At 33.0% G+C, this 13,601-nt stretch overlaps 1 protein-coding gene across 4 annotated transcripts in view; it reads left to right on the forward strand.

The window, feature by feature from the left end:
• Nucleotides 1-6,153: 6,153 nt before the first annotated feature.
• Nucleotides 6,154-13,601, forward strand: part of LOC117181487 (protein pangolin, isoforms A/H/I/S) — a 786,230-nt gene continuing 778,782 nt past the window's right edge. Inside the window, exons 1-2 of one of the 4 annotated variants that reach the window (XR_004468130.1) lie at nucleotides 6,154-7,373; nucleotides 7,482-7,560. Coding sequence is in view for 3 of the 4 variants with exons in the window: in XM_033374197.1 (XP_033230088.1) it covers nucleotides 7,221-7,373; nucleotides 7,482-7,560 (232 nt within the window). In the remaining variant the exon portion in view is untranslated. The remainder of the gene's footprint in view (nucleotides 7,374-7,481; nucleotides 7,561-13,601) is intronic. The other 3 variants (XM_033374197.1, XM_033374196.1, XM_033374195.1) reach the window with 3 other exon arrangements.

Raw genomic sequence — 13,601 nt, forward strand, 5'->3', positions numbered from 1 at the left:
TATTTACATAAATAGCACGAGAATTCTGGATCAATCTGAAAAATCTCTATCCTATCCACACACTACTCCTTTCCCCTGCCGAGTGAGTCACGCCTACCCCGAGAGGAAAATGGCTTAATGGTGTAATAATAAAAAACCCCTGGTAGACGAATGAGGAGACTGCGAGAGCTTGTGCAGGTACATCATTGGTCAAAACTATTCCACTATTCTACTAATCTATCTTCATGAGACTGCATCCTAACTGTCGGGAATTTGATTTTTCTTGAACTTTTCAATTCGAAAGTTTCATATTTCGGCATTTTTATAATTTCCGGAATTTTATTATCCAAGAATTTCGCAATTGACGAATTTTACAGTGTCGGGAATTTTATTTTTTGGTATTTTTCAGTTACTTCCTCCGAAAAATAAAATTCCCATTCGCAAAAAAAATTAATAAAAAAAGAATAAAAAATTCGCTCTAAATCAGTGCTGAATTGAATCCTACAAATTTTGTTTTGTTTAGAGCGCACGTGTTTTTAAATTTATTTTTGCATAACATTTGTATACGATTATTGTTATTTTAAATTGAAACAATCATTTAAAAAATTAAACATTAAACAAAGTTTCTATAATTAAAATATTTGATTATTGTATTTTTAATAAATAAGTAATATTAATTAAACAATCTGCCCGCTTCGTGGGCACATTCTGATTGCGCGCTACGCGCGGCTCGCTTCGCTCGCAAGTTTGAGCGCGCCTAAGGCGATCGACGCTTGAATCTCGCGCTTCGCGCTCGGATATTTATTCTTTGCATTTGGAATGCTTGAAAAAAGCTTTATCAAAAAGATCTCTTTTAGATGGCAGTATTTACATGCGTCTTCATATTCTGAATTGTCTACTTAATTAAGTATAGTCAAAGATTAAGTTTCTGAAAGCTCTGTAGGCTTTGAGGTACACATTCTCATCGTGACACTCGCGCTGCGTGCTCGTTTTCCGACAGACATTTGTAAACAGGTTTTGTTGGATTTTTTTCTCGTAACTTTCGTCGTTTTTCCACACATTTTTTTTATTTTTTTTTCAACGTTATTTTTCACGAATGAAACAAAAAGTACGTGTCCTATCAAGAAGTGATTCTTAACGAAGTTGTAGATCTTTTTTGGGATAACCATTTTTGTTAATTCATCTTTTTTTCATGTCCCGCATAGTTTGTTCACAAAATGGAATTTTTTATTTTCCATTATTTTTTGTGCAATCAAAATTTGAAATTTCGAGTTTTGAAGAAAATCCAAAAATTGGTTATGATAATCTTGTAGGGCTTTCGAAAAGAAATAATTTTCTTCTCTTGACTTTTTTTCATGTCGTGCGTTTTTCGGCTTCAAATTGTTTGTTCTTTTTAATACTATAAATATCCGTATATATAATTTTCAAATTCAGAAAAAAGTGGTCTCAAAAATTTTCAAAATACGCTCACTTTTTGAATTTTTATCAAACATAGCTGATTCACGAACTCGTCTTTTCTTTTAGGACCTACAAAAAGTTTGCCAAAGATGAATTTGATTCGTTTATTTTTTCGAGAGTTATCGTGTTTACGGACGGACGGCCGAACAGACAGACCGACAGACAGACGCCATCGTAAAAACCTGATTTTCGGATTCAGGGGGTCTCGAAACGTGGAGATCCGTTGAAAAAGTATGATGTCAAATTTCCGACAATTCTAATACTTTCTCAATCATAAATGATGAGAATGTAAAAATTATTTTCTTAATTGCTGGAATTCGGGAATTTTCTAGTTTGTAAGTTTTATAATTGGACAGCATTCGGTTTGGAATTTTATTATTAGGGAATTTTCAAGTTCAATAATATTGTAAACTGTCCAGAATTTTATTATTCTGTAATTTCACGATAAAAATAGGAATCATTTAAAATATATTTAAAAGTTCTGAAAAAACTTCAAAAATAATTTGAATAATATTTATATTATTTGCATTTTAAAACTTTTACCATATAAATATTTCGAGTAAGCTGTATCAATTATAATATTTTACCGTTTATTTTAAAATATATTTTATGGAACATGATATATTTTATGAATGCGCCAGTGAAATTCTGTTTGTCTCATTTTTGTTGTCAATGCGAAACGTAATCTGGCTTATAACTGCCGTCTTAACCCATAAAAACCGAAAGAACAATTTTCCTGCCACTTGGAATTATAATTATATTTTTATAAGAATGTTAGAATATATAATAATTAAGAAATTGGAAAATACATACGAGAACTTGATTTGACGAATAGTATAAAAAATCCATAGAAATTGCAGACCACAAAAATTTAAAAAAAAATACAAAATAATATCAGAGAACTATATATAGATATTACCCTAAAAGTTTTATCAGTTTGAATAAAAATATAATATTATAGAGTGAAAAATTATAACTTATAAAAGAATATAAATTAGAAGAAATAATTTTAAAATTAGAAAAAAATATATCAAACCGAAATAAAAAATACGCATGGCATTTTATCTCTGGCATTTAATAAAGTAACCATGTTTTGCAAACTTATAAATGTGAAAACAATTTTAATAATAAGTGCGCATCGAGGGGCCTACTGAGATATGGATGCTATATACGGGTTGCGGTGGGTAGAGGGGAACTGACAATTTTCGCCGGACGCGTCGTCTACATTTATCGCGGGTAACTAAGCCCGCACCGCATCTACGTTTGTAATATCTTTGTTTTGTCCCACTTTGATAAATATAAACCTCATAAACATCCCATTGACAACATTGAAAATTGCTTGCAGGGCTTCACAGCACAGTCGGTATTTCTCCAAAATAGTAATTTAAAAAAAAAACACTTTTTTACGATTCTATTTATTTAGGACCAGAAATACATTTCTGCTTGCGTTCTATTTAGCGTGCCAAATTTTTAACACGATATCTCATTCCGTGTGGACCCAAGTTGGGAAAGAAAAGTAGAGATCTAAATTCCACTTGTATTTTCTTCGAAATTTTTTTTCTTCAAAATTTCCACCGGAACAAAGCAGAAACATAGACTTTATTATCTCCTCTTCCATTTCCGAAACTTTCAGAGCGATACCTCATTTTGTTTAGACGTAAGTTGGGAAATAAAAATTGAGGACCAGGTTTGGTCACGTGACCCTCTCGTCATATGGCCTTAAATCAATTCAAAATTCCTTGCAAGTTTTTTAGCCTAGAATCTTTCAAAACCTTTGAATCCCCATTAAGTTACTGAAATCAATTGAAAATTCAAATCTTTAGAAATTCCTTGGATTCTTTTAAAGGTGTTGAAAATTACTTGAAATTTTTCAAATTTCAAATTATTTAGGATATCTGTAAAATATTTAAAATCCCTTAAAATCCTTTTATATCTCTTGAAATTTGTTAAAGCTCTTGAAAATAACTTAAATTTTTTTTAATATCCTAAAATTTTTGAATCTTGTTAAATCACTTAAATTATTAAAACCAATTCGAAATTCCTTTAAATCCCTTCCAATAACCAAAAATTCTTTAAATCTTTAGAAACATCATGAAACGTTTGAAAATATTTAAAACCAATTCCTTCGAAATTATTTTGAAATTTTTAGATCTCCTGAAAGAGCCTATACATATTTCAAAATACCCGAAAATATTTCCAATTATTGAAATCTATCGAAACAATTTCGGAATCATTTTGAATTAGTTAAAGGATTTCAAAAGAATTCAACAAACTTCAAAGCCATGAGGGTTAATTCATTTTAAAAAAAGTGACTAAAGTGATATTTTTACTTAACCCTCAGATGGCGCACATTTTCTGGCATCGCGCACTGGGTGTGTATCCGCCTATTACTTATTTCAAAAATAAAAACTGTTAAAAATACATTTTTTTTTTTAACTTTTCAGGGGTGGAATAAAATCTCTAGGTTGTCAGAAATACAGTTGTACAAGTTTGGTATTGATATTTTAAGTAGGCAAAAGATAGTAAAATTTTAAACAAAACAAATTTACAAAAATGATCGAAAATGGCAAAAATCGCGTTTTTCGGTATTTCCTTTAAATTGTGTGAAATTAAGAAAATCGTAGTGATTCATAAACTGGACCTATCCAACTGTAAGGTAGTATTATCAGTTTTTTGTCATAAAAAAGTATACTTATTTTGCAAATCTGAAGATTGTGAATATATACCCACAACGCGCTTCAAATGCTTATACTGAGTAGGGTCAAATTACTGACAATTAAGCCTTTTTTCCTGTAATTTGGCAACCACTACCCCCACTCCCCTCTTCATATATTTTTTACAATTTTCACTTCTATACTAACCTCGGGTGGCTGCACACCCAGGGCACCATCATAGGGTTAAGTCAGCTCTGGATTTACCAAGGGGCACGGTGGGCCTAGTGCCCCAGGGGGGCGAAGGGGCCCCTGACCCCAGAAAATTACGTACATTACAGCAAAATTGGGATTTTCTCTACCCTTAAGAGGGCCCCTTCGAGGTTTAGCCCCAGGCCCCGAAAAATGTTAATCCAGTGCTAGGTTAAGTAAGTGACTACATTGACTTTATCTTTAAAAAGTCACTAACAATATCCCCTGATTTCTCTGTATTCCCCGACTAATCATACAATTATTGGGTTTTTCAAAAATTGTATTTTATCCGCATAAATAAAACATCAATTACAAATTTAATCAGCTTTCGTAATGGATTTTTTGCGACGCTATGCTAATCTTCAACTAGATCATTAAAACAGAAAAACATTCTTCATATTCAGCATTGGTTCAATTAATCACAAAATTTATCGAAAATATTTGTTCAAAAATTTAATATCGAAATTTTTACGATAACAAATTTAGTTTTTTCATTGAAGCCTATAACTATAAAATTTATTAAGCCTATTACGGTCGAAATTTTTACAGTGACCAAAAATTCATCTACCTAAGCGTATTTATTATGATCAGAAATCTTAAAACCTTGCTGAAACACGAATTTTTCTCAATTATTATTAAATCATTTGTGAACAAAATTTACAGACTGACAGAAAAGTGTCGTAAACGTTTTCCCAACTTAAAAAAAATCCTGTGAAGTTTCTGAAATGTATCACTAATAAACAATCCACAAGACCGGTTAGAGAAACATTTCAATTAATTGAAACGCGAACTTTGATATAATTATAAGACCCAAAACTTATCAAACGGTTACATAAACATTAGTTATCTCAAAATATCCTGCGATTGGTTAAGAACCGAATGAGAACCTTTCGTTAATAGATAGGAATAATAATATTATCGAAAAACTTGAAGCGAGAAAAAGACCAGTTTTGCTCCGCGCTAGAGACGAACGCAGTAAGTTTGAGGAAAAGAGCGACTATTCTTTCAATCGTTTTTTAAAAGTTATTAAAGAAAAGAGGCTTCCACAGATCTATACATAATTTAATTAGATTTCAATTTTAAAAACCTTGCAAATCGAATGGTTTTCGCACTCTTTTTTCCTTAATGGACGCCGTGTCATATACAAAACGGGAATATGTATATAAAATAATTGTTTGGTTTCAGCGCATTTTGCTAAGAAAATTTTATGTATTTTCTATTGCTGCGAATTGTTAAGGAATTTGACTTGGATAACGTTGTGTATGTGTGTACGCTTTCGCGGATGGGAGTATTATTGTAGGCTGCAGATTCGTGCAGAAACGAATCTGCATGAACTGAAGGAAATACAAGGGTGTGGGCAGAAAGGTGGAGTTTATGGGAGATGCATGAGGAAGAGAAGCTTATGGAGAAAGAGGAAAGAGAATGGAAGAAAGAAAGAGGATAGAAGTAAAGAGAGAGAGAGATTTTAGTGGGAGGAATAGAGGAGGAAGAAAGAGGAAGAGAAAAAAGATAAAAATGAGAGAGAAATATGAAAAAAGAGAAGGAGTGAGAAACGGATTGGAGCGGGGAGAGGGATCAGCAGCTCGGGTGTATGGTAAAGCAAAGCGGCTGAGCAAGCGTCAGTTCGTAGAAATTCGTACATGTTCGGATGAGATCGGCATACCGCTGCCTGGCGCTTGCCGCTTGCGACTGCCTGCCATGACTGGTCTGTGGGGTTGGAAGCGGGGACCAGGCTCAAGGGGAAGCCGTCTCTTGGAATTGAACGCTGTGATTGGCCGACGCGTGGGAGAGCCGCCCGCCTGTCCAAGCTCCACTGCACCGACTGCCATCGACAGTCGGCACCGAGCACCCAGAGAAAGTACGTTGAATCGTATAATATTTCGCGTCAAGTGCACAAAACTAAACTAAACATCGCGATATTAGTGGTAATGGGTGATATAAAAAGAAAAGGATCTCGGTAAACGGTGAAATTAGTGATCACGAGAATGGCCCATCGATATCGTCTTTATCATCATGCTGTCTCCCACTGTTTATCACCCGCAATGTTTTTGGTCGTCCAGTCGGACAATCAAATCAAACAGTTGGTGCATGTCTCGTGCAACGGGTCATCGCGCACAAGATACGCGTTGCGAACGTGCTCCGTCTGCTATTGCTGAACAACCCAAATGCAGTTGCGATCTCTGTTGTGGGCTGCATCTTTTCATCGTCGACCATAACTAATAGGTTGCGTTCTTTAGTGCATTTGAAAAGGGTGAAACGATGCTTTTGATGAAGCAGCGGAGATCTGTACACATTTCTTATAACTAATGTGTCGCGTGAAAGAAAGAGTGTACGATTACAAGAGCGCAGAGTGAATAGTCATCGACAAGATAAGACAAGTTTAGTTGAGTTGTTGAATGTGTTCCCGCTGAGATATGTACATATATATATATGTGCGTGTGTATGGATGGATGCCCAATGCCTAGGATAGGACCTGCAGGCATACCAGATGTAAAGAACATACACATATACGTCCAGAGATAAGTGTGGAAACGCCGCCGCTTATTTTGGGGCCTAAGTGTGCGTGGGAGAAGGTGCGCGGGCGCGAATACGAATGTGCGAATGCACGCGCGCTGATCGCTCTGTGCTTGTGTTCCATGTGGAGTGACAAGAAGGGAGTGCTAGTGTAGTTTGTGGAGACTGCGACAACGATAACAGCATTAACAGCGGAAGTCAACGTTGGCGAGCGACGTGGGCCAGAGGGAAAGGGACAGAGGACGGAGAAATTCAAGCAACGAGAGATTCACCGTGCTGTCATCTCTCCCTTCATCTTCTTCATCTTGATCTGTACACCCACGAGCCACTTGAATTCGCGAAGCGATAATCACTTTCTCGTCAATTATGCCACACGTGAACAGCAGTGGTGGCGGTGGCGATGATCTCGGCAGCGAAGATGAGGTCAAGGTCTTTAAAGATGAAGGGGAGGAGGAGAATAAAACCTCGGAGAACCTCACCGAGGAGAAGAGCTCTCTCATCGACCTTACGGAGTCTGAGGTGCCGATTTATAACAAGCAAAACTTATGTCCTCATGCCCCTCCTCTCTCTCTTTCTCTCTGTCACAGCTCGTTACAGAAATCGATGTGCGTGTCATATGTGTTGCAGGAAAAGGGATCCCTTGCTGGTGGAAGCTATGCAACAACGGGCAAGACGTCGGCTAGATCCGACCTCAGTCCTGTCTTTGGTGAGTTCATTCAAGTTACCTTTACACTTTTAAGTGTTAGGAAAATAATGCCGAAATATTAACTAGTTCCTAAATAACAAATTACTTCGTTCCAGTTGCAGCTTTATTAAAATTCTACTATCCAAAGTAACTCATTAAGTTATTTCTTCATGAAAACAGCATGAAAAAGTACCCTTTTACGTGTATCTCGAGTACACACGAGTAAACCCGGACTTCTATTGTCTAATAGATTGATTTGAATTTTCAGAACTTCAGGTACATGTTATCCCAGTAAAAAAACTAATTGGGTCGAATTGAAACAAATTCGCTAGGAGCCCTCGTGAATCTTGCTTTAGGACAATCTCGAATTTGAGTTGGTTGTAATTTCGTGAAAAGTAATATAGTCTCCAGATATCCTATTCGTCCAAATTCAGCAAAAAATTGAGGGGTACCTAATTAATTTAAATGCGTCAGCTCGAATAATTTGCAGTGTCCTTAAATTTAATTCCAGAGATTTCAAGTCAGCTCCAATCCGCCTGAATTCGCTAGCGCGATTTCAGTTGAAGACTGAATTCTTGAGTTATTACCAACGCGCTGGGTATATAGGGGCAATTGTAAATATATCTTAATGAGTCTCGCAGCTCAGTGGTTGGCCTGTAGATTTGTAAAATTGGGATCGCCAGTTCGAGTCTCTCGAGGCTTGCAATTTTTATTAATTTTTTCGAAAGCAAACTTCGGGCGATTTTAAACATGTTGATTAGCCCCAATCCACCCACATTATTTTTTTATTTCCAGCCTTTAAAAATTCGTGCAACATTTCTTTGTGCCACTTTTTACATAACTCCTCATATTATTTTTTTATTTATCGAAATTGATATGAAAAAATCGAAAATTCCTTTATTGTGCCAAAAGACGAAATATACGTAAAAATCGAAAAGAAGACTTGTAAGATATTTTGCTGTATGTATGAAAAATAATATGGAAATCAAAATCCTATTTTTAGCCTAACAATACGAGATAGAGAGAAATGTCTGAAGAAACGATTGTAGTTTTTATTTATTTTGAGGTAATTCAGAAAATTACTATACATTTAAACATGTCTGTCGAAAATCGAGAGCGTAGCGTGAGTATCACGATAAAAATGCGTACTTCAAAGCCTACAGAACTTTGAGCAACTTAATCTCTAACTATACTCAAATCAGTAGAAAATTAAGAATATGAAGAAGCATATAAATATTGGGATATAAAGGAGATATTTTTGATGAAGGTTCAAGCATGTATTCCTAGTTCAAAGAATAAATATCCGAGCAAGGAGCGCGAAGTGCAAACATGTCCGAGCGCGAAGCGCGAATTCCGACAGGTGCACACTCAAATTTGCGAGCGAAGCGCGTGATGAGAATGCGCGCGCGTAGCGAGCAAATTTTTTTACTGGGATAATTTGAATGCGACAATAGGTCGGAAGCGATTGCAACGTTTAATTTCGTATAATAGTTCAAACTTTTTATCCAAGCTATCGCGACTTTTCTTCTATCATGTAATGTAATCAATCATTTAATCTGATCAGAATATAGTATCCCCTCGATTATTCATATTAAGGGTATGTGGCACACTCAGATACCTATATTACCTACATCTCTTTTTCAGTTTACTGAATATTTATTTTGAACTGGAGAGCTTTTTTTGTAAATAAAATATCGAACTGGAACTTTAGAAAATGTATCAGAAGACCTTAAAGTATGTTTATGTACTTCATTTGTGTAGCAATTTCGGCAAAAATTATTTTCAAAGAAATTAACTGAAACCATTTTTTGAAATATCCTAGAAATTTTGTGAACCTAAGACCTTTTCTTATATTAAAAATGTCAAGGTACAATGAAAATATGTCGAAAAATATTCTCAAAGATAATTCATTAAACCAAAAAAGTGAGGTCTGTAATATAGGTATTTAATTGCCTCACATGTCCTTAAGACATTACGGTTTTCATAGATTAACATTTCACTAATAGCTTGCTTGAATTTATAAATGCCTTCAGCTAATTTTTCTTTGGATCGTTTTCGTATATTGTTAAATTCAAATTTTGATGATACACATATTTTAAATTTTAACTTCAATCTATTTGCTAAATTTAAAACACAGTCATGATTCAGGGTACATTAATGTTTTAATATTTTTCGGCGTCTAAAAAGTATCCATATTTAAAAGTTTACTAATTTAAAGACGATTTACATTAGCGTTCAAGCGATTCCTAAATTGATTGCCTTATCGAATACCTTGCAAACGACATTCAAACATCTCCATTATTTTTATAAATGAATATTAGTGAGATAAAACTAGTGAAACTTAACTAAATAAAATGATAGATCACATTCATATTAGAAGAGACATTTTAAAATCTAGTATCTGAAAACTGTGTCTCGTAGAATCATGACACTTGTGTGACAAATTCCGTAATGTTGGCCATTCTCTTCACAAAATGTTTAACTTTAAACATTACTTTTTTTGTAGCCTAACTTTTCTTCATATCACGTCTTACGAAATTCTTTTAAATGCTGCGATTTTTTGATGAATCATGCCTATCTTGTCAGTAAAAAGACGAGGGTTATTAAACAATAATTTAACACCAAAAATTGTTCGCAAATGAAGCACTCTATTTGCCAAAACTCTGCCGTCATTAATTAAAATCGTATAATTTAAAAAAATACGATGATATAAATTTCGTTAAAAAAACTATTCCCAATTTGTGAAATCGATGGGCCCTAATAAAAAAAACACGTATCTCACGCGGGTCAATTCTATATCTCTCATTTTAATCGTCATCATTATTTTTCGTTTCAAATCGAAATGCAATCGACGGAAATGTGAAGTACTACATGTTTTTCAAATATTGCAAACCTTTTTTATATGATTCTAATGCAAGTTAACCTATGATGTGAATGATAAAGAGCAATATTGTCTATGGCATGACAGTAGCAGTCAGGGGGGTGCTTCCACTGTACTGCCCAATGCAAAAAATGTGTCACGAGAGTTGAAAACGGCCTTGCGGCGGCGCTAGTAGTACCTTTGTTCTACAAAACCGTGCAGTACCATAGGATAATTGCATAAATATGAGAAATACTTAAAAATCATTTTTTCCTCATAGTGTAGAGTCAAGTAGTAAATGAGACTTATTTACTTAGGTATTATTTTGTTTAATATAGTAAAAAGCGGCAAAATTGACATAATTCAAATTTTTTTAAATTACGTGGATATAAAGAATAATAAAAAAATAAATAACGAATACACAAATGAATGAAAAAAATGCCAAAAATGTATGTTATTATCGAATTATAAAATTTTCCAAATTTCAAATAACGACAAGATTTTTAATTAACGAAAAATAAAATCACAAATTTCAAAATATCCAAAAAACTAAGTTTTCTTTCTTTCGTTATTTTGTATTAGTCCCGGATATCAAACACTTTTATATATAGTGATGAAGAGCTCATTTTTTTGTATAATGCGCTTTACAATATAATGCTACTATATAATAAATATAATTATTATATCTATATATGACAAACAAGGAATATGATAAATCCTTAAATATTTTTTTCTATTAGAATGAAATAATCAACTCTTAAATGTGATATTTTTTAAACAATTAGACTTTTTAAAGAAGCTAAAATATTTTAACATTTGTATGTCACTCTTATAGAAAGACCATTAGCGAATATTTTTTTATCTTTGGCAACACTTAAATCAATGGAAAATTATTTTTCGAAGTATTATAATAAATCAATGTTGAAATTAAATAATGAGAGTTGAGAACAATAAAATAAGTAATATTATCTTGTTTTAAAATTTATGGAAATATAATTTTCATAAGGTTTTTGAGAAAATGTAGAAACTTTTGAAATACTTCATGGGTATTAGAGAAAAATCTAAACAAATTTAAAGCACTTTTTTTATTATATAGGATTTTACAAAATATTATGAAAAATTCCAGTCTCCAAATTTAAAAAAAAATTTGTTTATTCTTTTGAAAGCATTCAAAATTATTTTCAGTTCTACTAAATATTTCTTGAGTTTACCCGATTTTTGTACGTTTTTAATTTGCAATCTTACTAAACTGAAACATTTTGCTTTAAAATCTTTTAAACTATTTTTAGAAATTGTAGAAAATCGTTTGTAATGTTTAAACACCTTTTTCAATTTTCTCTTATACTTCATTTTTCAAAATAAAAAATTTTATTAAACTTTCACACGAATATAAGGAAATTTCTCCTTTTTTAATGTTGTCAAGCCTTCTAAGCCTTCTAATTTCTAAAAATTATTCAAATTTTTTCTGCATTTTTTATTTATTCTTCAAGATTTTAAAAATTGCCCTAAAATCTGTCAGCTTCTTCTTTCTCCATTATTCAAATCTTCTGAAATCTTTTTAAATAATTTCTTAAAATTAATTTTTTCGAAATAAAAAATTACTTTAATTTTTCCAAGGAACCTGAAAAAATATCTTTCATTTTCGTGAAAATTTACCAAATTTAGAAAAAAACTTAAAAAGTTTTATTTATTTTTTAATCGTTTCAAAACTTTTGAACATCTCTCAAACTTACTCAAATTTTTTCCGAAATTATGTAAGATGACAAAATTGCAAAATTTTGCTTGAAAATCTTTCAAACCCTTTTTAAAAAATTTTTAAATCTCCTATGAATTTCAAAAACTTTTTTCACATCCTGAAAAAATTCAGTTTACCTACAAAATGTGTAAAACTTGAAAAAATTTAAAAAATGGTTTCAACGTCTTTCATATTCTTTTAACCGACATTTTAAAATCTTTAAAACTTGAAATTATTCTTTTAAAATAAAGCCCAAACCATTTCTCCTCAGATCTTTCACAATTATTAAAAAGCTTCTAACTCTTTTATTCGGGGTCTTCGGGTATTTTCATACCGGAGCGATAATTAATGGAAATGATTCGATAAAAACAAAGAAAAATACTATTAGAAAAATCCACTGTCATTTTCACAATAATTATATAAATAAACTGTTTTCTTGATACATTTTAAAGAGTTTTTAACGGCTCTACATGACAAAAGACACATAACAGTTAAAACAACTGGAACAAAGTTACTACTAGCGCCGCCGCATGGTCGTTTTCAACACATGGGCCATTTTCAACTCTCGGTGACAGGAGGCTAGTGGCAGTGCAAGAGAGGTTACGTTTCAAAAAATTTGAGCTGCGTTAGTTCATAAATTTAAACCCAAGTAAATATTTATAACGTTGTTTTTAAACGGGCTCAGTAAAGTTCTGTGGTTTAGAATCCGCACGCTACAGATGTGCTGCTTTTAAAGAGGTCCGGTACAGTTAGGGGAATTAGAATTGATCCGCGTGAGACTGGTGTTTTTGATTAGGTCCCATCGAAATAATCAAATTCTTCTATGTTAAAAATACAGAAATACATTTTTATCTCATTTTTAAAGCCGCATAGTGAACTATCTCATCTCTGTGATCTCGCGGTGCTTTGTATTAACTCTTCGGAGCACTATAGTTTTATCTCTAACGCCACGCGGTGAACTATCTCATCTCAAACGCGCCGTTTTGCTTTGTATGAACTTCTTACATAGCTTATAAACTGTATCAACTCATTTTTTGTTTAAATTTTGATTTTTGCACTTTTATGTACCCATCTTTTTCAAGAATGTTCCAACAACATTTTAAAACAAATATCATAACAGATCGTTCGATTCATAAGGGTTATTTCGTAATATAATTTTCGATTGTGGTCCAAAATTTAAAATCTCTACCTTTCAGAAAGATCTGCATTAATAAAATATTGTTTGCTTCTGCCACTGATTCAAGGACAGTGGTTTCACGTCAGATAATATTTTAATTTACTTAGAAAAATATTGATAGTTCACCGCGTGGCGTTAGAGTTAAGATACGAGGGTGGATTGATAAGTTTCCGGCCTGACCAAGAAAGCAACGTTTTTAAGAATTTTTTTTTTTTTTATTTCTCAACATAATCTCCTCCAAGGCTGATACATTTCTCATAGCGGTGTTCTAGTCTAGTAATGCCATCTCT

The sequence above is a fragment of the Belonocnema kinseyi genome, chromosome 10 (genome assembly GCF_010883055.1).
Source record: "Belonocnema kinseyi isolate 2016_QV_RU_SX_M_011 chromosome 10, B_treatae_v1, whole genome shotgun sequence".
In the NCBI taxonomy this organism is placed as follows: Eukaryota; Metazoa; Arthropoda; class Insecta; order Hymenoptera; family Cynipidae; genus Belonocnema; species Belonocnema kinseyi.